The 26,818-nt window shown below is 34.1% G+C and overlaps 2 protein-coding genes across 2 annotated transcripts; both read right to left on the bottom strand.

The window, feature by feature from the left end:
- Positions 1 to 623: 623 nt before the first annotated feature.
- LOC131541700 (polyadenylate-binding protein-interacting protein 1-like) lies at positions 624 to 8,486 on the bottom strand. The gene is made up of 11 exons (XM_058777630.1): positions 8,085 to 8,486; positions 6,467 to 6,588; positions 6,190 to 6,387; positions 5,263 to 5,375; positions 4,960 to 5,071; positions 4,165 to 4,290; positions 3,788 to 3,894; positions 3,192 to 3,309; positions 3,026 to 3,080; positions 2,611 to 2,689; positions 624 to 1,505 (listed from the first exon to the last, which is right to left on the bottom strand). Exons 1-11 carry the CDS (start codon positions 8,224 to 8,226, stop codon positions 1,415 to 1,417), a joined length of 1,263 nt encoding a protein of 420 aa, XP_058633613.1. The 5' UTR covers positions 8,227 to 8,486; the 3' UTR covers positions 624 to 1,414.
- Positions 8,487 to 10,029: 1,543 nt separating this feature from the next.
- Positions 10,030 to 26,793, bottom strand: mybbp1a (MYB binding protein (P160) 1a). Its single transcript, XM_058775711.1, has 27 exons — positions 26,523 to 26,793; positions 23,253 to 23,348; positions 23,079 to 23,162; positions 22,875 to 22,949; positions 22,561 to 22,668; positions 21,232 to 21,422; positions 20,484 to 20,651; positions 19,552 to 19,669; positions 18,959 to 19,248; positions 18,099 to 18,209; positions 17,871 to 17,996; positions 17,518 to 17,724; positions 17,268 to 17,376; positions 16,553 to 16,640; positions 16,273 to 16,436; positions 15,560 to 15,682; positions 15,308 to 15,439; positions 14,980 to 15,153; positions 14,175 to 14,332; positions 13,757 to 13,891; positions 13,522 to 13,603; positions 13,307 to 13,438; positions 12,483 to 12,551; positions 12,226 to 12,339; positions 11,648 to 11,746; positions 11,430 to 11,554; positions 10,030 to 10,645 (listed from the first exon to the last, which is right to left on the bottom strand). The coding sequence occupies exons 1-27, from the start codon at positions 26,715 to 26,717 to the stop codon at positions 10,303 to 10,305; spliced, it is 3,816 nt and encodes a 1,271-aa protein (XP_058631694.1). The 5' UTR covers positions 26,718 to 26,793; the 3' UTR covers positions 10,030 to 10,302.
- Positions 26,794 to 26,818: the final 25 nt, after the last annotated feature.

Genomic DNA, 26,818 nt, shown 5'->3' with positions numbered 1-26,818 from the left:
AAAACCGAGGTAATATGAGAGTTCATCTCGCGAAGAAATATACTTAATTTCTTCTATTTCACATATAATTAATTAAAATGATGCCGGTATTAGCACACACAAAAGTAAGTCTAAATAACATGATATCAACATAGTTCGTATTTTTGCATTCTTTTATTTTACTTTTTCTTTATGCTAAAATATGATTTGCTTTGTCTTTCTGTTTTTAATTATTATTTTGGAGTAAATCACGACCAGGATGTTCAACCCTTTATTAATCTTAACACATTTACCGAATATCAGTTTTATTAGAAAGGTATTGAACTGTCTAAATGATATCACTGGTCAATTTTTTATTTTTTTTTTACTTCCTAAATTCCAACTTAATTTTGTCTATTCTTTTCTGTTTTTGTCAGTTTTACAAAAGCCATACAATTAAGGTCATGTTTCTTACCCAAAACAGGCTTTAGTTCACAGATCAACAGGCGATTCAGTGCTTGAAAGGGTTAACAGATTGCAGAACAAGTTGGACAGCATCTCGCCTAACAATTCATGAAATGGGAAAAAAACTAAACAAAACAAAAAACAATCAGGATTAACAAACAGTTTAGGCCACTTGGGTTCCTATAAAATGCAAAGAGACCGTGTTTTTATAAAGATTTATTGCAGGCAAACAATGCAGTAAATAATATTTACAACTATAGTAAAATAAACATTCCTTTATATGGGATCCATGAGATGTTGGTGATGAGAATAGTTCTGTAAATCACAGTGGCGGATGAATCTGTATAAACTCCCAAACCTGTTCTGAGCTTTTCCTCCAAATTGATACACTTAACATACGTGGAAACTTTATTCCTGCATTCGAAAAACCAAACGGACTATAAAGTCAGGCTTCCTTTTTCTTCAAATATGTGCATAAATTGAAAATCTAAAAAGGCTTGAGTAGAATCTGATAAAGGAAGAACAACAACAAAAAAATTGTATTCTCTTAAAATGTTTTTGTCTTTCTCCCTGTGCTCTTCGACTCTACATGGCAAAGCCTTGAGGAGTAAAATGCAAAACCCAGTTTCTCCTACATTTAGTTGGATATTGAGCAGTTAGTTTGCAAACAAACCACACTTACACTTGATGATGCTACTCTTCGGCTCATTAAAATCTCACTGCAAACTTTTTTTGGGGATTTTTGACAAATCAGAACACGCATAAAATAAACCTCACAACCCAAATGCCAAACCAATGGCCTGACGGACTTGCCAATTATGCTGCATTACAACTAAACCGTAATCCCAGCCATTAAATCCAGTGACATTGTAGCCAAGAAGTGCTTGTTGAGAAATCAAACGAAAAATCAACCGAAACATTCTTGGTTTTTCCCGCTCTGAAACATTCCAGCTGGTCGGGTGTGGCATCAGCATGACCATCTCACAGTCTCTCATTTCTTTCTTTTTGCGTCTGACTCCATGCAAAACTTCTCAAATGCCTCCTCGATCTCCGGATCCATTTCATCTTCATCACCGCAGAAGCTGCAACATAGAAGCATACTTTTTTTAAGCTGTGGTGAAAAAAAAACTATTGTGAGATATGAACTCAGAATTGCAAGAAAAGAGTCTGAACTGTGACATAAAAAGTCACATTTACATTTTTTAAATTTGCAACTGTGCATTACAAAAAAAAACTGTTTGTAAATTAAACAAGGTAAGTGTGACTGTCACAATTCAGACTTTTTCTGTCATCTTATATTGAATACAGAAAGTACTTTTATTCAACAAGGATGCATTAAACTAATTATAGCTGCTGAAAATTCAGCTTTTCTGTTTTTTTAATGACAATAATAATTGCCAATATTAGTTTTTCCTGTATTTTTAATCAAATAAATGCAGCCATGGTGAGCATAAGAGAGTCCTTTTAAACATGAAAAACGTATATAAGCAAAAGCTTATATATTTACATTAACTTTTCCTTGAATCTGTGCATTTGTCTAAATCATGAACATTATGAATAAACTATAAACAAACTATGAATTTCTGATTATGTTCATGCATTCCTTTATTATAAGTGGCTTATTTCAACTTATTGCGTGGCTTATTGCATACTAGATTGAATACAGAAAGTTCTTTAAAAACTCATCACATGAATTATAGTCTCCCCTTGTTGGCTGGTCTTTGTTAACTGTTCACGGCCCATCCAATGGGCTGAAGACTATGCTGAATAAGACAGGTCTTGCTAAGCCCCCCTCTCTCCCTGGACTGCTGACTTCACTAAAATGTGCTCTTTGACTCCCCCCAGCATCATTGTGAGGAGGACAATTACAGAGGGGACGGTTACACCAGGGTTATTAAAGTTAACTAAAACCATAAATAACATTTTGTTACTTGAAATAAAATAAAGTTGAACTGACAAAAAAATATCAATAAAAAGCAAAAAAAATTTCATTTAGTTGACGTACTAAAATAACTAAAAATGAATGAAAACTACATAGCTATAATTAAAAAACGAAAACTAATAAAAATGAAAAAAAAATTACGAAAACTTTAAATAAAATTCATTCAAAATATTAATTAAAAACTATGTAGTATCTCAGTTGCGCAGCAAGCAAACAAAACTTTGGATATTCTTACGAATACTTACGAATCACTTCCATTCTCTTCATATGCATCAGGGAAGTAGTCTTCTCTGTCTAGAATCTCCTGATATTTTTCGGAGTATTCTGTGGTGGGGAAAAAAACCAAACAAAGGATCGATAAGCAGAATAGTAGATTAGTAATAAATGCAGTAATTATTCATATTAAAAATAAATAAATAAATAAATTGTCCTGACATGTTATGGTAATGAGAATAAATTAATAAATAAATAAATAAATTAATTAATTAATTAAGTCTTAACAGTCCTAAAACAGGCTCTCTTTCTTTCCTTTAAAATGTAGTTTCTGATTTTCATTTGATTTTCAACCCGATCATGATTTTGCAACATTCGCCCGCTTAATAAAACACAAATAAGTCTGTATGTGGGTCACTGCAGACTGAAGACGCTGCCGATTCTCACCAGGATCCGCTGCTGTGAAAGGCGTCCCATCTGCTGTGTAGAAGGTTGGTTCATTCTGAGGAGCAAAACCATCACAGAAACACATTAAAAACATTAATACAGTCACAGATTACATATTTTACTCCAAACCTCATTAAATAAATTTCATTTCTTTTGCACTGTGCACCATAAAGTAGTTGGGGTCATTGTCAGGTGTAGCATCACTGGACACAGCGGCTGTGTGAACTCGACCCCAGTTACTGGACCGCAGCTCCACCAGTTTCAACAGCATCTGCTTGATATCTCTATAAATGCACACATACAGTAAACATCAATAAACACAGATACAGTACAGCTCAACAAGCTAAGAGCCGTTCACACTGACAGTGATATTCAGAAACAAAGCAAAATGGAAGTGAACGATTTCCAGTGTCATGAGCAAACACAAATATTGGCGATGCAACTCAGCTTTATGCAAAAGTACAATAATAACTATTAGGAGTGCAAACAATGCTCATAAACCTCAATCCTACATTACACACATACCAGTTTATTTCAGTATCACTCAAATACTATTATAGTTTTACTGATGTTTTTAAAAGAGTTTTTATTTTTACATTTTGTTTTAATTCCACATTTTAGCTTTTTTTGTGTGTGCGTGTTTTGCAAGAAATTATTTTTTTGTGTTTTGCCATTTGCAGTATAGTTTTAGTTATCTATAATTACGGAGACATCTCCAAAAACAATTAACTGTTACTGAACCGTTGGCTAAAACTCACTCACCGGCTACATTTGGCATCCAGCACAATGTCTTCAATCTTCTTGATTACCTCATCCATGTCTGACTGGCCTTTCTCCTTCCATGTGTCTTCCAGAATGGAACCACTCAGCTTGTCAAATCAGTACAGTAAAACAATGCTAGTCAACACCAACAGTGTAGCACTGCATTATTATCTGCAGATTAATTACTTATTTCATTTCAGTGCTTTGAGCTGCCTGGCAATTTCAAAGTCTTTGTTTATGTCAGGATTACTGTCACTAATGATCTTATGTTGAGTCCTGAGGTCACTTGATAACTCCCACAGACTTGCTCAGACATTTGCTCTGAAACAGTACAATTTAGTGTATTTGCAGTGTGTGAGAAGAGGAATACTTCAAACCTTGAGTAATTTGACCGCACACATTAGGTTGGGGTCATCCGGGTGAGAGAATAACGCATTCAAAAGATCCTTTAGCCCTCCTAGTAAGACATTAGCTCGCCCGGGGGTGTCCTTTCCACTTTTTATCTGAAAGATAATTGAAAGAATGAAGAATTGTAGTAGCTCATACTTTTTGGAAACAATAAATACACAGCTCTGACATTTGAATTCAAGCAGATACATATGTTAGGATTTATACACTAGATTATACAAAGGAATAGATATAATGGGTTCTAATTGATTTAGACTTTAGCATTACATAATTTGCTCAGACGTAGCACATCAAGCTCTGCTGTTGGGTTTATTTTGTAATCATGACTGGCTGACAATATATGCTATTATAAATTCACTCAAATAAAAATTAAAAAATTATTTTTGTTAATTTAAATAAATCTGAAATAAAATCACTAAATAAATAAGTTTGACTTGGCAACTAACTGAAATAAGTTTTAGTTGAAGCAATAAAATGACTAATTTGAAAATATTATAATACATGAAAATAAATAAATGAAAAGTAATAATTACAATGAACAAAAAAGCAACAAAACTACAAACTAAAAAATGAACTAAAATTAAATACTATACTGAAATAACACTGCACATTACTTAGTTCATCAGACAGTTTTACAAAATAAAGAAGATTAGATGGATATAAATATTGATTTATATTGGTTATTAGACCTTGTTCCAGAGAGATATGTAATCATTTGTGTTATATTTTGTGGTAATAAGTAAAAGCACTGGTACTGAACTGACCTCCAGGTTAAGGTAAAGCTCCCCCAGAAACAGCACATACGAGTGAAACCTTTTCTGGGTGTCTGGATCTCCTCTCACGGCCTGCTCCCTCTGCTCATACTCAGCTTGACACCTACACAAACACACAGAATGGAGTTAAAAGATAAATGAAACTAACAAAAATGGGACTAAATGAAACTGAAAGTAAAGGCTAAGATGGAAAAGGGAAGAAACTGTTGACTTTAAGAACCAAATGTCAAGCCACTTTTATGAAACATCCAGAAATGGGTACTTAGGCGTCCTGTTGCTAAACCTGAAATGTACCTCTTCAGCAGAAGCTGTCTGAAGTTACCGCTGGCTGGACTGATACTGATGTGATGAGACAGATGGTTACAGAGCCGCGCTCCCGTGTAGGCAAAGTTAGGGATAGACGTGGACTGTGGAAAACAAATGTGGGATGGCTTTCATTGCATTCATCTTAATAATAACAACTGCTAAATTTATTATGTTTTGATTAGGGTTGTGCAGACAACCAGATTAAAAATGGTACCACAGTAATATTTTGCAAAGTTCAGTTCTGCTATTTGGTTTGAAAACCAATACAGCACAGATGCATTATTTGAAAATGAACCATTAATTGATCAATTATAAAATTTACTTTTTAAAATAATAATATCCAAGGTGTTACAGAGCCTGTCTCGGGTTACATGCATGCTTTTACAACAGACAATGAGCGTGCAAAACTTTAAAAAAGCCACAATTTAATTGTAATTACAGTTCACGCTGCTGAATTCAGCTGTGTGTCATGATTTATATTTCAGATTATCCACATTTGTGTGTGTCCACTTAAGGAATGAATGAATAAATAAATAAATAGAGTAATATGTACACATAATATTATTTAGAAATAAAACAATAATAAATACATGAAAATAATAATAATATGGACTGTACATTGTTTAGTTTATTAGACAGCTTTAAATAAAACAGGCAGGATCAGATGGCTATAAAATATTGACTTATGTAGTAAATTATTCATTTATATTTGTTATTAGACTGTGCAATAATCATAATTGTAGTAATAAGTGAAAAGAATCAATTGTGAAAAAAAAACATTTTTTCAAACATTCTTGGGCCGTTCGCCGTGGGGCCCCCCTAAAAGCGTGGGGTGTGACCGCACCAGTTGCACCACTCAAAGGATGGCCCTGGTGCCCACACAGATGCATTATTAGAGACTCGTCAGAAGCGCACCTGTACGTAGATAAGCTCTACCAGCTCCTGCAGAATCTCCTCTGTAGTGACATAGCTGTTCAGCATATCTGTGATATAATCGATTTCTGACTCGAAGGACCCTGGCGATGAGTTCAGATGGCTTACGAAATCCTGAATGAAATCAGCCAATGGGGGCTCGGCATAGTATCCTTCAGATTCATCGGAATATACATCATCCTAAAAAGAGAGAGAACATTAAACTAATACCACAGTACATTCACAAAAAGAGTGTCAAAAAAGAGCCACATGGACTCACCTGGACTGATGCATAACAGCCCGGGACAAACTCAGGTGCAGCGGCAGACAGTTTGGAGTTTTTCACAAGCGAGTCTGCAGCACTGCTGCTATTGTGCCCTGAAGGAATAGGGGATTTGCTCTCTGGAAGATGGAGCAATGACTGGCATTAATGTTGAACATCTGTACTCACTATATACACAGTAATTCCTGTTTTTTGTTATTTCATAGTTTTGATGACTTTACTAGTAGTCAAAAACGTGAGAAACAAGAACAAGCAGCTATGTCCACACATTAGACTTGTAGTGTAGATTCAGAAGCAACCTGTCAAGATGACTTAACTTCTCCACTCAGGTCACATGACAGACTTGGCCAAATTAGCAATCTCGCCCACTAAATGCTGGTTACAATTTAACCAGCTCTAATTCATGCATTCCAGTAAAAGTCCACCCATCCATCCATCTATCTATTCATGCATCTATCCATCCATCCATCCATTCATTAATTTATGCATCCATCCATTCATGCATTATCATATATCTACCCATCTTTACATCCATATATCTATCCATCTATCTTCCATCCATCTACCTATTCATTCATGCATGCATGCATCCATCCATCTATCTAATAACAAGATACATCTAAAATAGCAAGAAGTGGTGAAAACTGTTGTTAAAATGGTTGATGTGCTTTGTACTCCATCCATCCATCCATCTGTCTATCCATTCATGCATCTAAAATGGTTGATGTGCTTTGTACTCTATCCATCCATCTGTCTATCCATTCAAGCATCTATCCATCCATCCATCCATCCATCTTTGCATCTATCTATCTATAAAATACACCTAAAATAGCAAGGTGTAGTGGAAACTATGGGTAAAATGGTGGTACTCTATCCATCCATCTATCTATCTACCTATGCATTTATCCATTCATAACTGTTGTTAAAATGGTTGATGTGCTTTGTACTCTACCTATCCATTCATGCATCTATCTAGCTATAAAATACATCTAAAATTGCCCGATGTAGTGGAAACTATGGTTAAAAAGTATGATGTGTTTTGTACTCTATCAATTCATGCATCAATCCATCCATCTTTGCATCTATCTATCCATCTATCTTGCTGGCTGTCTGTTTGTCTCTAGCTGCCTATATACCTATACTAAACATTACTGAAATGTTAAAAATAAGTTTCACATCGTCAAAGCTTTAGTAACTTCATATATTTGCACATAAACATGGACCCCACGGTATGTGTTCAGGTATTTCTACTGCCATTGTTAAAAAAAAACAGCTTTTTCCCTTACCCAAGCATTTACATCTTTCTCTATATTTTATGCTTATATACATACATAATTACACACACATAAACATAAATGCGTGTACGACTGATAACTTGCATCTAAACAATGACTAGCATTAACTGTCATCGACTGAAGACACTCCTCCACAGGCTAATTTATGTTCTGCTTTTTATAACCGAGGGTCTCACAAATGGAGGACTAGACGACAAAAAAGAAAAGGACTAGGAATTGTCTGTGTATATCCCCCTCAAAAGCCTCTGACACCGTTAGCTACTTCGCAGAGACAGTTATTAGCGGACTAGCATGTCAGCTAGCAGTGAACTTTACTTCACCTGCGCTGCTGTCAGACACCGGAGGAGACGTGCGCGGCTGTCTGAGCGGCTCACCCGGGCTAAACACTGAACTTCTGATGTCTCCAGCCTCGGACGAGGAGGAGGAGGATGGTGTGCTGCTGCTGTTGTTGTTGTTGTACATGATCTTCGTCTCGCTGATCTCCCCCGTCCGATCACAACCGTCAGTCGTCAGACGCGAATAAACACACGGATCAGATCTCGGTGGGCCGCTGTACACTACACAGACAGCTTGACTCTACAGTCTGCTTCTCACTTTCATGTTTACTATTTCTGTTTCTGGCATCTGTCCCTCTGTTAAAGCACTAATCACTTCCTCAGTCATTCTCCAGAAATACCAGCTGATCAGAGGAGCACTGCCATCTATTGGAAATAATAGTCATCCTAGAGGAGAAATGCAGTAAATCATGGCTTCGCAAACAGATGTGGGATATTTTAAGCTTTACTTTGGCATTAAAACTATAGTTTGAAACTATAAATACTACAGTTATTATGTATTTTAAATAGAGTATAAAAAATAACATCATAAATTCAAATGGTCAATGAAAAAAGATGCTTAACCTTGATTTCATTTGAGGCTTATCATTATTACAGCATGTTGGGAACTTGTTTAGACATGAACACAATTTAAAACTTTGATTTGATTTTTTTTTTTTAGAAGCAAACATCAAAATTAAACGTTATAAAATCTTACATAAACAAAACTACTGTACAAAGAGGAACACTATTTCAGATGAGCTAGACTCACACCTGCCTGTGACTTTCTAGTGATCCTGAAGACCTTGATTAGCTCAGGTGTGTTTGATTAGGGCTGGAGCTCAACTCTGAAGGCCGGAGTTGAGAACCTCTGACCTAGACTGTTACTCATCTAGTTTGGCACGAAATGTTATTTTGTGGCATCATATAATATTGTAATATTTAATATTATTACTTAAATGTTTTTTTGTTTCTTTAATTGGCAACTACTTGCTTTTGTCATTTTATTATTTGTGACCCTGGACCACAAAACCAGTCTTAAGTGTCAATTTTTCGAAATTGAGATTTATACATCATCTGAAAGCTGAATAAATAAGCTTTCCATTTATGTATGGTTTGTTCGGACCGGACAATATTTGGCTGAGATACAACTATTTGAAAATCTGGAATCTGAGGGTGCAAAAAAATCTAAATATTGAGAAAATCACCTTTAAAGTTGTTCAAATGACGTTCTTAGCAATGCATCTTACTAATCAAAAATAAACTTTTGATATATTTATGGTAAGAAATTTACAAAATATCTTCATGGAACATGATCTTTACTTAATATCCTAATGATTTTTGGCATAAAATAAAAATCTATAATTTTGACCCATACAGTGTATTTTTGGCTATTGCTACAAATATACCCCATCCACTTAAGACTGGTTTTGTGGTCCAGGGTCACATTTTTAAAAGTTCTATTCAACTTTAAAAAACAGTGTTTAAATGTTTAAGTTTTCAATTTATTTATTACAATTATCAAAAAATTATTTAAAACTTAAAATATTACCAAACAAACTAAAATATTTTATCTAACAAAAGTTCTTTACTGATCGATATGTATTTCCGATAAATTAAAAAATGAGCAAAGCTGGCAAATTGATTTAACACTACAATGCATGTTAAAACTGATCAAATGCAACAAAATTATTCCCATCATACTGTAGAAAGGGTCCAAATAGTGTGATCTCTTGGGTGTCACATTTTGAATGAATGTTAATGAATGCAAAATCGTGTGCTAACAGGGGAGCACACAAAATGTTGGATACTGAAGTGTAACATTGGTTGTTAATTCCCATTTATGTTATTTGTATAGTTTTACAGTGTAACTGGAACACACCTCTTCAAGTAATTTTCATGACTGCTGCACACATTGTACTTTGCACAGTAAAAACACTGAAACCACACATTACGAATAAAACACCTTTTAGTATTTCATCTATTGCTTTTACAAAAATTGTCTCATGCAAGTAATCACAAACAGGCAACTAAAACAAATCTCTGAAACAATAAGAGTTTCTCTCTTCACATTGGCTAATTTCTCTGAACAGAATGGCTCTTCTTGAAATCAGCAGATTTCTGAAGGCCAGGCTCAGAGTTAGGGCTGCAGAGGACAAACAGCAACCCTCTACAGAATAACTTCTGTAATCAGTCCTGTGTTCAGTTACATCATATTGTCCAATTATTTCCCATCAGCTTCCTGCTGTCTTCCTTTCTTTTTCTTGTTTTGTTGCGGCGGTGTTTTGGCTTTCTTCATGGCTGGCTGATTTTGTGTCTCTTGTACTTCTCCTCCCTGCTGTTTCCTCTTCTTGTTTTTCTTCTTGTTCTTCTTTCCTGATGCCGCTGACGCTCCTTCAGCAGTTTCTGTGGAGGCTGGCGTCTCTTTTCCCTCCAGGACCGTGGGCTTCTTACGGTTCTTGCGTTTCTTCGACTCAGGAAGGAACCCCTTCTTCTTATTCTTCTTTGTGGTCTCTTCTGTCTGCTCTGCCTCTACAACTTTCTTCACCTTTTCAATCTTTGGCTTTCTAAAATGAAGCAAAGGAATAGAGACATTAAAGACAAGTTCATTATTAGTTAAATTTGCTGGAAATTGTTTAACACTTCTACTTTTATTATGTCCACGCATTTCACTGTGTGTGTCTATTTTTATTTGGAATATGATGAACACAATCCAAAATATGATTATTCATATCAAACACATTATGAGTCTCACATAATAAAACATGTTATATACACTACTGTTCATTTTGGGGTAAGAAAGCTTTAGGAAATTAACGTTTATTCAGCAAGGATGGATTAAACGGATTAAATCTAACAGTAAGGATTATTATAATTATATATTTTTATAAGGATTATTATAATCTGTCGTTACAACAGATTTCTATTTCAAATGAACGTTGTTCTTTTGAACTTTGTATTCATCAAAGAATCCTGAAAAAATATAGATCACATTTTCCACAAAAATATTAAGCAGCACAACTGTTTGACAATAATCAGAAATGTTTCTTCAGCAGACAATCAGCATATTAGAATGATTTCTGAAGGATCGTGTGACACTGAAGACTGGAGTAATGATGCTGAAAATACAGCTTCATTTCACAGGAATAAACTACATTTTAAAGTATATTGTAACAGAAAACAGTTTTTTTGAAATTGCGATAATATTTCACAGTATTACTGTACTTTACATCAAATAAATGCAGCCATGGTGTGCATGAGAGACTTTTTCCCAAATTTCTGAATGGTAGTTAAGCATACACGTACACATTTATAATTATAATCAAAACAGATTTGAATAACGTGACTCACAGAATGCCAAATGACTTCATCACGCTCCAGTACGTGTCCTCCAGCTGTCCTGGTTTCTGGAGGCTTCCTTCAGTGTTCATGGACTTGAGAACTTTCTGAAGGAGCTCCAGATTAACCGGCATCTTCTGCTCAGAAAGAATCAAAGTGGGGTTTTTAACACTCTCTCTTGAGAATACCTTGTAGAAGCAGAAGGTTTAGTAAAAACATTGATTCATTACCTGATTGTGAACGGATCTGACAAGATGCTGACAGAGCTCTAGCGCCTTGACTATCTTCTCACGAACCGTTTTATTCTTACACTGTACATCTTCAAAACTCTGGAAGAAAGGGATGTATTTTAGTATAAATATTATACACACACACACAGTCAAAAAATATGAAATTATATCTATATAATATTGTGTATACTATATTATATAATATTGTGTTTGCGTGTGTACATATATTTGTATGTTATTTTATATTGATATTTTGAACAGAATGCCATCAAACTGGCAAGATATTAATGTAAAGTGAATGTAAACGTAATACTGAATAATATTTGAAGACTACAAGCCATCATTGCAATCTATTAATTATTTAAAAAAAATTTGTATTAATTATTGCTTAAAAAAAAATAACTTATTTTACATTACTAAAAAAAACTACATTTTTAAATAACTAATATTTAAAAATAGCTATCAATTTGTATCAAAATTAATAATATTTGCAAATGAATTTCACTGGAATTGGTGCCAACTACTGATGTAGTTTCAGCAGCGCTGACCATTACATTATTAAATGGTGAAAAGTCTACCTTGGAGAGTTGGTCCACAACTTTCTGATACAGCTCAGTTCCCTGGGCATCAGACATCAGGTTCTTCACGTCTTTAGACTGCAGGGCCCTGAGCACCATGAGACATGCCTGACCCTGAAACAACCGGACAAAAAAAAAAAAAAAAAAAAAAACTTTAGACGGTACATTATAATTCAAGTATCCAGTAACTGATTAAACATCAAAATATTCATGGCTGCTCCAATACACTATAACACAGATGGATCAGCTTCATTTACCTGCTGATGTTCCCTCACTCCAGCAGTGATGTTCTCCACAGCCGTGTCCAGGAGGTTCACACACAGCACCTTCAAACACAACACAAACCCATCAGTTACGTGCTTTCATCAGATAGAGACGACATTTTTACATTTTCAAGAAAACTTGAGTGTTTTTCAGTGCATAACTCACCACTACCATGTCAGGACATTTATGTGAGGTTTAATCAATACTTTTCCCTGTACTAATATAATTTCCTAACCAAGTATGAGCAATAGCAATACTGATATTGGCCATATCAAAACTCACTAACATTGAGCTGTCTACCTTTATATGGAGCTGAACGGTTAATCTAAATAAAATTTATATTTGTGTGATTACCAAATCATAAAATCTGTGATTTATGTAACTACATTAGTCTAGGTTGCTTATTATGTGCATTTGGGAAAGCAAAATAAGGACACTGAGACATAAATATTAGTATTGTAATTTTACAGTTGAACTGAAAAATGATTAAAATGTCATTGTAATTATTAAATACAATTAAAAAAATATTTTACTCAATAAAACTGTATTACAACAACAGTAATATTTCTTATTTTGTTTAATATTTTATTTAATAATCATAATCATTATTATTATTATTTTGTAGTCATTAATATTTATTAACAATATGATTTTTGGGCCAAACTACAAACAAGCGCAACAAACCTGGAGAATAAAGTATTTTAGATTGCAATTGCCATCAGAAAAAAACTCAATTCGATTTTTTCCCCCTGATCCTTCAAATACTACCTTTAAAATAGTACTGATATTATTCACTACTGAAGTTGTTCTGACTCACAGGGAATCTGCTGAAGAGGTCGATGAACATGGCTCCAGTGAGAGGGCTTTTCCTCTTCGTCATGAAAGATGTCAACGCATTTCTGAAGCAAGTCGTGACCCTCTCAACATCCACTTTACCCATTAGCCTTAGCTGTGATCAACAGAAAAGTTACTTTATCAACCTCAGTACTTAAGAGATTATCAACAGTGTGTCTATTTAAGATGGTAGTTTACCTCTGCCGGAGTTGACGGTGCGTTTGCTGAGTCCTGTTCACTCACAACGCCTCTTAACACCTTCAGCACATAGAGAGCAGCACTACAAAACAATAACAATGTGATTTAAAGACACAAACACATCAAAAACAGACAAGCAATAATCAGAAACGAGTTTGTATACTACAAGCAGATGTTTTGTATTTTTTCCTGCAACATCGGATTAATAATCATCAGTAATCACAGAAGTCCTCACCTGAAGTAGTACAGAGACACAGACGAGTCTGTCAGTTTCTGGGCTCGACCAATCAGACGCTCAAGCATTTCATGAAGCTCCACCTCCCGTCCGTCGATTTCCCTGCAGTAATACTTCGCACGACAGAGTCGATTCCTGCCAATCAGAGACCGAGCGACAAACTATGAGACTTAAACGCAATTAAATACACAAAACTATCTTTCTACATAAAGAAAAGGTCAAATTAGCAGCATGCTTTCTGTGAGCTGAATCTCAGCTGCAATGTTTTGTTATTATTAAGTTTCCTGCATTTAAAATAAAACAGATGAAAGACTAAAATGTTTTAGTACTAAAATTATTAAAAATAAAATTGAAATGAAAGCTATACTGAAATATTAAAAGATATACACACAAATAACACTAAAATAGCACTGCTCACCTGAAGATGTCTGCAGCCTTGCGCAGGAAGTCCTGCTCCTGTTGGCTGGTTTCGGAGCTCATCCCGTTCTCGATCACGCCAAGCAGCGGTTCCACCATCCCAAGAACCAGAGCACTGCTCCCCTGTTTGCTCAAGAACATCTCCACCATGTCCAGTACCTGACAACAACACACCAAATTACTTAAATCAGCCTCTGAGAGACAAAACCTGTATATTTTATTCCAAAATCCATTAGTCACCAATCAGTTTTAAGGAAGCCCTGAATAATTAGACAGGTTTCAGATTCACCTGACCGCAATTGGGCAGGTTTACAAAATATGTAAATGTTGGACAATTTTTAACACAAATAAACTGCTCAAAAAAGTTTTACTGTGCAAACTGTCAAAAAGCACACCATTTATTTAGAATTGATAATTAAAACACATACCAAGATTTTAAAATAGAAATAAAGAACATTGAATATTAAATAAATAAAAAAATAGTCTAGTAGTTAAAATAGTCTAAAAATAGACTAGATGAACAACTCAGTTGTACATATATTAGGAATGATGATATAAAATATTATAATATTAAAATATTAAACACATTTACATACACACAAACACCCTGGAAGTTCTACTTCATTTGATACTTTACAATAAAATAATAAATAAATATTTTATTTTACTATCTTTATTTTTATTAACTATCAAATAAATTGTTCAATATGAGAACAACTACAATTAACTTCAGAAACTTATACTACATCTCTTCAAAACTTATAGACACACTACTACATTAAAATAAATGAGAAACAGCCCCATACTTTAATCTTGAAGTCCCGAACGAGGACCTTTTCTTTGCGCATTCTGTCCTTCTCGTCTTTTTTGGCTTGGATCTTTTTCTTCTGCTCCAGGAAGAGAGTAGCCAGGCTTCCGTCCAGCTTCATCATGGCAGCATCATCCAGTTCCTCTTCATCGCTGCCATCCTCTTCAGTGGCCTAAACAAGAACAACAGAACATCTACTACTACTGATTCACCCTGTGTGTTATCAGAGTTTTCCGGAAGTAAGTCTCAAATCATCCTGCAGATTTCACACTGGAACGAAAGGAACATTCTAGGTTCTAGGTGAAAATTCATTTCTTTGTTCATACCAGAGCGTTCTGACCCTGCAGAACCTTCATCAAATCCAAACGGAAGTTCTGATCCACATCTTCTCCTTCCTCCATGGCTTCATCCTCCTCCTCATCATCATCAGAGGAAGAGGAATCAGAACCCTCTTCATCCTGATGAAATTAAAAAAGAGAGAAGGAGAAACATTTGAAATTTACAGAATTAGATGCAAAAACAAATTAACAGAATTTATTTAGTTTGATGGCATGAATATTCATAAAGGTCAGTCTCACCTCCTCATCACCTTGTTCATCATCTTGCTCTTCCTCCTCTTTATGTTTTCTCTTTTTTTCTTTCACCTTCTCATCAGTCACCATAACGCCGCTTTCATCCTCATCCTTGTTGGGGTCTAGGACCTAAAAATCAACAAGAAATCAAAATCACTTGTACATTCTTTTAAAAAAAGTAAATAAATAAATCACACCTATGAAAATTAACCAATAATATCACAGTTTAACATCCACGATCTAATCAAACCCTAATAAAATAAAGCCCAATCTACATTATTGCCTCTAGAATATTCAGTTTCACTCAAAATTAAATTGAACACGTGCAGTTATGACAACAATTCATAATAAATTGCACTAGTAAGGCAATGAAGAAGCAGCTGTTTTAAAACAACAAACTTGTTAGAAAGTATAAAGATGTTTTTGCATACTGAAATAAAGCTAAAATGAAACAAATATTAGATGAATAGCTTAAAAAGGGTATCGATTTAAAATGCTGCCATGGCAAATAACTTTATAAAAATAAAAATTTAAGTTGAAGAACTAAAACTTAATAAATATAAATGAATGCTAAATAGAAATATGCACATTTACTAAAACAATCTAATATTAAAATAAAAACTAAAAAGTAAAACTAGAAGCCAATTCAAAATATTCATATCATTATAGTATGTAAATAATACTAAAACAGCACTGTTGATTAGTCAGCAGTCTCTTACGTTCAGGATGGAGCTGAGAGCTTCTTGTGTGAGGTGAGGACAGATACGACTAAACACAGATTTACACACACTGCGAAAGAGTCGACTGGGCTGAGACAGGAGCGACAGCAGGATCTCAACAACCACCTCCACCCAGTGCGGCTCCTCATCACAGCTCTTGCCATCTGTAACACACACACACACACCATTTAGTGCATCATCGAGCTGGAATAACAGACTACAAATAAAAAAATTAAAAAAACATTAAATCCATTAACTGCACTGAACTGCTCCAACTTACTCGCTTTCTTCTTTTTAGATTTCTTAGCCTGAGCTTTCTCCACACAGGTCCGCAAATCATTCAACAGCTCCAAACTTTCATCTGGAGCCTGGAGCGAAGAGCGGGGAAAGAAAAACAACATTTATGTTAAGATCACAAAAGTCTTCAGCACTTTCTGAAATTATTTCAATCAATCATATTTAATCAATTTTATTCGGAATAGGAATGTAAAGCATGTGATTTTTTCTTGTACCTTATTTCCAACAAAAATTTTCAAACAGCAAAATTAACAGGCATTAAAACAAAGTCCTCCCCGTGCACAACCAGGGTAAGCTATCTAAAAATATATATATTAGATACACAAACAAATAATAAAAAATTATTCAAATACTTTTATCTTATTTTAAAATAAAATATTAACAATAATTTATAATATTAACAATAAGTAGTTTTGATCTTTCTAATTTGTGTAAACACTGTATAACATTTTTTTTAAATTCATGCATTTGGTAGGTGCTTTTATCCAAAGCAACTTGCATTGCATTCAAAGTGCACATTTTATCAGTTCATGCATTCCCTGGGAATCGAACCCATGACCGTGTTTCTAGCACCTGCTCTACTTTAAGAGCTTCAGGAATGCTTAACTGAAAATCATTATGAAGATCTGATAATTAATTTGATTATTTGTACTTTTTGAAAAAATAAGAACTAAAAAAAATCATTAGAAGAACCAAACCTTGAACATCTGAATCCCAACGAGAAGGAAGAGGTGCTGAAATGCTGTGTGTTCAGGGGAAGACGACTTCTTTGCTTTTTTCTTCAAGGCCTCCACTGATTCCAGCATACTAAACACACAAAACACTAAATCACTAAAAAGAGAATTTGAGCTGCTGTCCATCTCCCTCACCTTTCTTACTTGCATTTAAAAGGTCATAATGTGGAAAACAGCTTTAACTTTAAGAGTAGTGTTTTGCAAGATACGTCACCTGTCCCAGCCCTGCCTCTGCTCTGAACTGAAGGTCTGAACGCTCTGGACGTATTTGCTCTGGTTGAGCAGCATGGTGGCGTACTGGACCAGACAGTAGATCCACATGCTTCCATCAGCTTTAACACCCAGAATCCTCCTGGAGTTCAGCTTCTCCGCCTCAGCAGAATCTCCCAACACAACCATTGAGTTCAGGCCCTGCAGAAGACTGGAGGAGATGAAGTTTATTTATTATTAATTACTTTTCATCTAATAACTTAATTCAACTTGTTTCATTTGAATCAAATCAAATAATTTATGACAGATTTAATTTTTAATTTAAATGACAAAATTTGACTGATAAGTTTTATTGACCCGTAGAAGGCTGAAGAGATGGAGGCTCGTGTTTGTTGATCTATGGGCACCGAGAGAGCCTGCACCGTCTCAGGGATTTCTGGAGTGGGTTTCTTCACATCAAAGAAGGCGTGGAAGAAAATAAACCTACAGATGAAGGATAAAGCATCACAATACCAATGATTCATATCAGAGGAGCTGCCACAGGAGTCATGTAGAGACCATTAGTGAAATCTAAAGATGAGTTACCTAGCCATTTTCATGACAAGAACCTCCTCTTTCTTAATCTGATGGTTTTCCACAATGAAACAGAGGCGTGGAACGATCCATTTACGAAACCTGGCAACACAGCTGTCACTCCTACAGCAAGAAATAAATACAGAATAAATGTGAAATAGGCATGAGAGGGAAAATGCCTGCAGATGACCAAAAAAGAATTAACACTGAAATTTGTAATCACATTTGTAATTTGTATAAATTATTCATTACTAAAATTACAAGTGATCAGAATTACAAATTAATCTTGTCATATAATTTAATGACAACTTATTTATATTAAAAAAAAATTATTTTATGTAAATGATAAATTATTATTGTATTTATGGTTTGATATAAAATAATTCTTTAACATTCATTTTATATTACTACTACTACAATTATTACAAAATAATAATTAATGTATAAATTAATATAGAAATATTAATATTATTGTATATAATATTAATAATGTTTGTATTCATATAATAGAAAAATAATAATACTAATATATATATATATATATATATATATATATATATATATATATATATATATATATATATATATATATATACACACACACATATAAAATAATATATAAAATGCGTATTATGTTGTTGTATTATGAATAAATATTATTATTACCATTATTAATGTACTGTATATAATAATTAATAATAGCAATAATTTTTATTTAATAGTAATATAAATTTTTTGACATTTTTGTTAATATCATTCATTACTGTATTTCACTCAAGTGAAAATTCTAACACTTTTTTTTTTTTTTTTTAAACCTCTATTGTTAATGATATTAAAACAGTAAATTCTTGGAAAACCCAGTGTGAACTCACTCTACTTCAGACTCTTGATTTCCTTTCTGTCTGCGTGTGCTGAAGTCCAGGCACTTCTCCAGCTGTGGCTTGCAGAAGGCCTCCATCAGCCACTCCACGTACTGCTGCAGCGCTGACAGATCCATGTGCTCCAGATCCTTCCAGGAGGACGGGACCACGGGGTAGCCCTGGTTAGTGAGCTGAGTGAAGCAGAGCACCACGGCGAGCTGTTTGTCAGGGTCAGCGCAGCTCTGCATGAACTCACTCACGTACTTCTCCATTTCTGGAGCAAACTTGAATCGGTCTGCCAACTGAAGGGAGACACGCACAATAAACATACAATACAATATTCCAGAATGGAATACTAGCTTATTGCACATTTAAGTTCTTGCATAAATGTTTTAAACAGTAGTATGCTACATTGATGTCACATTATCTCATTAGTTTTAATTCTAGTAATCCGTAATTTACTGCAGGATTAAATGGTAAATTACTCACTCAAATTAGATCACTAGATTTGTGTTAAATAAACCGTTTTAAAACTAAAAAATAATGAATGTCAACATTGAGAGCCATCACTTGAAACATACACGTTACCAAATATAAAGACAGACCTGTGCGGACAGCATGTGTTGACCGTAGTATCTTATCACATCACCGGACAGGACAAACTCAAGCTGAGGGACTGACAGCAGCGGCAGAGATGCTCCCAACAACCGGAAACTCAAATAACTGATAATAAAGAAAGAGAAAAGCATGTGTTTTGCTCATCATATTCTAACTGGTATTGAAACTATTCTTAAATTGAAAACAGTAAATATTTACACTAGGCAATAAAATAAAATAAAATAATTTGTTTTTTATTATAAAATACATATTAAATAAATAAATCTTAAACAACATTAAATAAACAACTAAAACTTAAATAACATTAAGAATAAAATAAATTTTTAAGAATACATTTAAAAAAACTTTAATAAAATTAAATAACATCAGCAATGAACTGTATTTTAATAACATTTTAAATCTTTCTAACTGCTAACAGTTCAATTCTAAGACTGTGAAAACATCTTACACAATTACAATAAAAAAAGATGTCTGATGTTACTATGTGCAAAATAAAAATAAAAAATCAAACGCAGTTACGTAATATCCAGGCGTCCCCATATCTGGCTGAATATCAGACAGATAAATTATCAGGTAAAGGTTTGGTTAGGGCTGTGCAAATAATTGAATGCAATGATCATGCGCATCTAGTCAGTAAATCCGGTTCTGTGATTAGTAGTAAATCTCCTTCACATGCTTTCAGATGGAGCGGCATTTACTACACAGAGCCGTAGTTCACGGACAAGCTACACAATATCATGTTCAAAATCGAATGTGATTCATCAGCGATTTTGAATGTGATATTGCGTAGCTTGTCAGCGAACTACGGCTCTGTGTATTAAATGCCGCTCCATCTGAAAGCTTTACTGACTAGATGCGCATGATCCTCGCATTCGATTATTTGCACAGCCGTAGGTTTGGTTAAACATTTGAAACTCACTGTGTGGGACCAGGCATCTCTGACAGCATGCCTTTGATAATGGCTTCATTCCAGAACATCTCGAAGTTGTCCTCCCGCAGAGAAGCCTGTAACAAGTCAAACGCGACCGGGGGCAGAATGTTGTCCTTCTTCACAGAGCGAGCAGCCATCTTTAAAACCTCCACCAGCCTGGAAGTACACATCAAAAGAGTTAATAAAACAATGAAACACATAAAATACAAGCATGTTTTAACCTACCACGTGTAAAACTACATTTTCAAATGAAGTCAACACAATAAATATGCAACTGAAAAAAAAAAGTAATCATACTAAAATGAGAATTTTTTTAACCTACCATGTGTAAAGTGTTGTGTTGATTTTAGTTTTTTCAAATAAAATCAACACAAAATCAGAAAACAAATTACATTTTACCATTATAAAATTTATAATTTCATAATTAGATTATTTCATATTATGAATTAATACATTTTATTACATTTTTACATAGTTTATATTTACATAATTTATAAACCATTTTAAAATTTAAAATACATTTTAAAGCCATTAAAATAAATAAAACTGACTTAAACTGACTAAATTAAAATGAATTTAATCAATTAAAATAATTAACTAAAATAAATTGAAATAGATACATGCATACATCAAGTAATTTAATAATTAAACAATTATTTTTGCATATAAGAATGTCTGAAAACAAAGACAAAACACACAGAGGAAGAAAGCAGAAAAGGGAGTCAGACACACTCACTTTGGCATGTTCTCTTTAGTAATGACTGCTGTGGTTCCCAATAGTTTCTTGAGTTTTTTGGGTTTGAGTACAGAGGGAAACTTCTGCATGGCCACCAGGAGGAGCTCTAGCTGCTCGGGGGTGTTGAGTGCAGAGGTCAGGTCAGACTGCAGGGCGCTAAGGAGCACCTCTTCAAACACCTCCTTCGACGTCTATACAACAAAACACAGTGCATACGAAACATTACAGAAACGAGAGACAGTAAAAGATCATCAACACAAATCAGAGTTTATCTGAATCCTAAACTCCAGTAATCTGTGTCACATGATCCTTCAGAAATCATTCTTATATGCTGATTTGCTGCCCAAGAATCAGTTCTGATGATGATGATTATTATTATTATTATTATTATATTTAAGTTAAACAATCTTATTATACAGCGTTGAAAACAGCTGTGCTGCTTAATATTTTATGGAAACCACAATACACTACCATTCAAAGGATCCTGGGAAAAATGTTAGACATTAACAATAATAAGATCCATTCATAAAAAAATGAGCACTGATAATAATTCAGCACCAAATTGAAAGAAAACAGAATAATATCTGAAGGATCATGTGACACTGAGGACTGGAGCAATGATGCTGAAAATTCAGCTTTGCATCACAGAAATAAATTACTTTTTTAAATATATTCAAGTAGAAAACAACTATTTTAAATTGTAATAATACTTCACAATATTACTGTTTTTACTATATTTATGGTCAGATAAATGGTGAGCATAAGAGACTTCTTACAAAAACAGGTCACACTTTATATTAGGTGACCTTAACTAGTATGTACTTACATAAAAAAAAATATTGTGGTCACATTGTTTTGCAAAACACTTTTGCTGCTATTGAGGTGGGATACGGGTAAGGTTAGGGACAGGTTTGGTGGTATGGGAAGGTTTAAGTGTGGGTTAAGGTGTAAGGGATGATGGGTCAACAATTGTAATTACAGATGTAATTACATACAGGTATTTTAAAAAGTAAAAGTACAATGTAAAAACATGTTTGTACACAATAAGTGCATTGTATCAAATGATTAATTTAAAAGTAAGTACATAGTAGTTAAGGCCACCTAATATAAAACTTTTTACTGGTAGTGTACATTCATTCATTCATTCATATATAATAGTTTTAATAATAGTTTTAATAATAGTTATTATTATTACTACTACAATGTTAATTAATATACGGATACTATTGTTGCATATATTATTTGTAATGCTACTTGAGCACCTCTTCAAACACGTCTTTTAATGTCTATACAACAAAATTAGGAGAGAAATAATACATCAGTAATCACCTCTGACAGGATGTCGACCATGGTTTTTCTGGGCAGGTCTCTCAGATGTTCTCTGTAATGGGACAGACTCTGCAGGAGCTGCACACACTCCAACATGACCTGCGGCTCCTGAGAAACGACATGCAGTAAAAGATCATCAACACAAATGATCAAAAAACAAATAATGTACTTTTGTGAGTACATTATTCAAAAAACAAAAAGTTTATCTGAATCCCAAATAATATGCAAAATAATAAGTGCTTCCAAAATCTATTTCCAGCTATTTTTGCCCATATAAAAGCAACAACACAACACTGTGAATCTGATTCTCTTACCTTATGCAGACGTGTGGACTGAGACAGGGCGAGCACCCCGAAGAAATTCCCAAACGCTGCATTTCTGATTAATTTCTGTCAAAACAATTGAAGCATCACATGAAAAATCTATGAGGTTGATTATGAAACCATGATTATGACAGAACGATGATTAGGATAATAACAGTATTACGGCCACATCAGGGATCCATGTGAAATCCTCACCTTTTTGACTTTACGGAGGTTGTGCTTTTCTTTGACGCTGTCTAGTGTTGATTTCAGTGAGATCTCCTCAAATACACTCAGCAGCTTCATACAGAAACAAATATTAATCAAATATATATATCTAATAACTGCTACAAAAAGATGTGAAGATACAGCTTGACAGGTTAAAAATACCTGAGCGAGTGCAACACTGTATCCAGACCGAGCGTCTTCTCTTGTGTGAGAAAGACCGTCCACTAGTCTCTTCAGTGAATACTTCAACTCATCTGGCTAGAAGAAAAACAGAAAGATAAAGTGAGCAAACATACATTTCTGACATGAATCTGAATCCACTCACTATCATACAAGGTGTGAGATATGACGATTTTTGATCATGGACGATAAAAATGTCTCCACGATTTGCTTTTGGAGAAATATTGCAGTATCCTGCTACAGCGCGCCTCCGTCTCAATATACTGTACAAAGCGACATACATTCACATCATCAGTGTTACACTCACAGGACACTGCACATATTCACAATCACAAAAGTACATTATTTGCTTTAAAGTCTTGCTGGTTAAACATTTCATATGCGTGTTGTTCTGATGTGCGCTTTCCCAGTGCGTGTACACTAAAAGTAGGGCTGTCGCGATTCGTCGATTTTAGTCGACTAGTCAATTTTTAAAAATCGTCGACTTCATTTTGCTTGCGTCGACTAACCGGCAAAATACAGGAAGTGGTGCATTTTTCGGACGAGAATCCATAAAACACATGTTTAGACTATTTTCCAAGGCTGCATGATATATTAAACCCATTTAAAAATCATAATTAAGCCTAATTGTGAATTCACAAACGCTATGATTAAATGAAATAATTATATGCGATGCAGTTCTAATACAATATATGCGCTTTAATTATTTACATGCGTGTAGGTTAAGTTGTGTGTCACACAGCGTAGCTCCACAGAAACTGTTATCATTTACATGTGTGGAGCGTCTCAAACTCCATCTCTGCATGTTGTTGTGAGTTTGGGTTTATTATAACGTTCATCTGGGACGCAATGTGCACCATTTGATCAGATTTGTAAGGTAAATCATTTATAAATCCACACAAACAGGAGAATACATCGCGCTTTCAAAATAAAAGCTCAAACCTTACTCTGAGTTTACAGGTTTTGATGTCCACATATTCATTTAATTACAGTGGCTATAGCATTTCTGTCCTAAAGAAATGGCCAAATATTAAAGATTAAGCGGACATTTAAATTAAATGGTTCTTGGTCAATATTAAACAAGGATTAGATCGCGCAGTAATGTGTAAAAACAATCGTCAGGCCGTTGGAGTCCCCTGCAGGCCTTTGTTGTTATGTGTAATATACATTAGCTCTATTGTTTATAATACTTTATGTATTTTAACAGTTTTGTTCAATAAAACCATATGATTTCTTGCTTTTGATACTTTATTTGAACTAATTATTATTGCATCATTGCTATTATACATGTATTTGAAGTAATTTTAAAAGCTATTGTTCACTTAAATCTATTTTTATTTATATATATATATATATATATATAATTATAGGGCCCTATGAAATCCGTTTTATTAAAAAGTATTTTTTAATTTATTTATTTTTTCTTCTCAGAAATGTTTAAATTTTTTCACCTAAATAAATTCTGGTAAATAATATTTCGGGTAAATACTCCTTTATACTCTTTGTTTTTTTATTATAATTTTATTAGTACTAGACTAGCACACCTGGATGTGTTGTCATTCTTACACTGTAATACTGAACTTTGATTTCAGTGATTTGGACTATGAGATGGAAACTTTCTTCTTGCACTCTGTTGCACTTTACTTTTGCTTTAAAAAGAATTTAATAGAAATTTGGATTTCATTTGGTTTAATAAAATATTCTTAAGTGAAATTGTAGATTTTTTTGTGGGAAATTAATCGTTTAGATTAATTGATAAATTAGTCGATAAATTAATTGAAATAAAAATAGTCATTAGTGGCAGCCCTAACTAAAAGCCTGTCAAATAGCGCCTAATTACTGCACTAAGTTATGTATCGCATCTGATTGCGCTAATACAATCGAAAACACGCGAGGTTTACATATAAAGACAGTTGCATGTCTAAAGTGAAAGTAAACAATTGAGAGAAAACATGCGTGCCAGTATATTAGATGCTCTTAAAGGGACAGAACTACAGCCGCTTGTCATTAAAGGGATGGTTCACCCAAAAATTATCAGTATTTACTCGCTTACATTTTGTCCCAAACCTGTATTAATTTCTTTCTTGTGCTAAACACAAAATAAGGTATCCTGAAGAATGTGGGTAACCAAACTGGTCCCCATTGAATTTAATAATAGAAATGATCAAATAGATTTAAAAGTTAAAAGCAACCTGAGAGTGAGTAAATGATGGCATAAAAAACACTATGACAGAATTTTCATTTTTGGGTGAACTTTTCTTTTTATGTTAATAAAACAACAAAACACAGAGAAAAATCACTCACTGCTCCTGACTGAAGAACTTTAATACAGTTGCTTTAATAAGAATCAATGTACAATTGATGTATATAGTGCATAAGTATATAGTGTTTCACTTTTTATATTATGTTAATTTAATTTCTTGAATGCTAAATACATCTACTGTACCTGAAAAATAAAGCACTGTTTACTTTATTTGTTTGTGTACTTGTAATGTGTATCCTTGTTCTTATTTTTTTAATAACAAAGATAAAATGACGACAAACATTTTTATCTTCGCTCACTTTGGCCTAAATATCTGCCTTTTTTTATTTTATACTTTGTTACCTTGAAAAGCTTCGTTAAAAAAAAAAAAAAAAAAAAAGGAAATTAGTTTGGCTGTAATGCTCAGGCAGCTTGAAAGAAATCGTGAATCGTGATAAAATCGTGATATTTATGGGGGAATCGTGATATGATATTTTTTCTATATCGCCCACCCCTAATACAAGGTCCCATCTTTCATGCTTGATTCTTCAATTAACGGCATGCATTGGAAATCAGTCGCTGTGGTGGTCTCTCTCTTTGGTAATGGCAAATTAACAGAAAATGTGATTTCTACAATTCAATAAAGTTCATAGGAAAAATACATGATAGAATAGATTTTGAGCTACTTATTAACATATGTTAGGAAAACAATTAATTCAAAGTAATTAATACTTAAAATTCGAACTTTTTTTCTCTCATCCTATGGACAGAAAAGTTTCCACATCTGAAGAACTCATATATATATATATATATATATATATACTGTACAGCTCCATTCAACCCACGTGTTTACAAAAACAACCAAAGCCGAATGGATCACTGTTCAGATAACGACAGCTTATTACATCGGGTGATAAAACAGCACTAATAACAATAACAACCAACTCCGGCCAAGAATATTGATCAACAGAGATCAGCCAATATTAAAATGATCAGATGACACTCCGTACCTTCTCGCTCTGCTTCAAGTGTTCAATCAAGTCCTCTATCGCTTTGAGGCGGATTTCTCGCGCGGGTTTCGCGATGTCCCAGAAGTAATCCAGGAACTGTCGGTTCTGTTTGAGGATGCCTTTAGCATCGGTAACTTTGGGTCTCACGCTGCTGTCCTCGATCTCTCCCATGTTTGTCTGCATCACCGCAATCATGAGAGTGTGGCGCACACGTGGGGGAATCGCGAGGACCTTTTCTTCCAGGGTTACTTCCGCGATGTGATTTCAAAATAAAAGTCCCAAATCATAGCCTGAAC

Source organism: Onychostoma macrolepis, chromosome 05 (assembly GCF_012432095.1).
Source record: "Onychostoma macrolepis isolate SWU-2019 chromosome 05, ASM1243209v1, whole genome shotgun sequence".
In the NCBI taxonomy this organism is placed as follows: domain Eukaryota; kingdom Metazoa; phylum Chordata; class Actinopteri; order Cypriniformes; family Cyprinidae; genus Onychostoma; species Onychostoma macrolepis.
The sequence above is the reverse complement of the archived record's forward strand: the minus strand, read 5'-3'. Positions and strand labels throughout refer to the sequence as shown.

What these genes read in the sequence shown, in the direction of transcription:
- LOC131541700 (XM_058777630.1), bottom strand. Translation starts at nt 8,226, where the DNA reads ATGTACAACAACAACAACAGCAGCAGCACACCATCCTCCTCCTCCTCG. An exon ending in GCTGTTATGCATCAGTCCAG is followed by an intron (nt 6,388 to 6,466) that starts GTGAGTCCATGT and finishes CTCTCTTTTTAG; the next exon opens with GATGATGTATATTCCGATGA. An exon ending in ATGACCCCAACTACTTTATG is followed by an intron (nt 3,081 to 3,191) that starts GTGCACAGTGCA and finishes TTTGCTCCTCAG; the next exon opens with AATGAACCAACCTTCTACAC.
- mybbp1a (XM_058775711.1), bottom strand. Translation starts at nt 26,717, where the DNA reads ATGATTGCGGTGATGCAGACAAACATGGGAGAGATCGAGGACAGCAGC. An exon ending in CAGAGGCAGGGCTGGGACAG is followed by an intron (nt 17,377 to 17,517) that starts GTGACGTATCTT and finishes TTGTGTGTTTAG; the next exon opens with TATGCTGGAATCAGTGGAGG. An exon ending in ATGAAGTCATTTGGCATTCT is followed by an intron (nt 10,646 to 11,429) that starts GTGAGTCACGTT and finishes GCTTCATTTTAG; the next exon opens with AAAGCCAAAGATTGAAAAGG.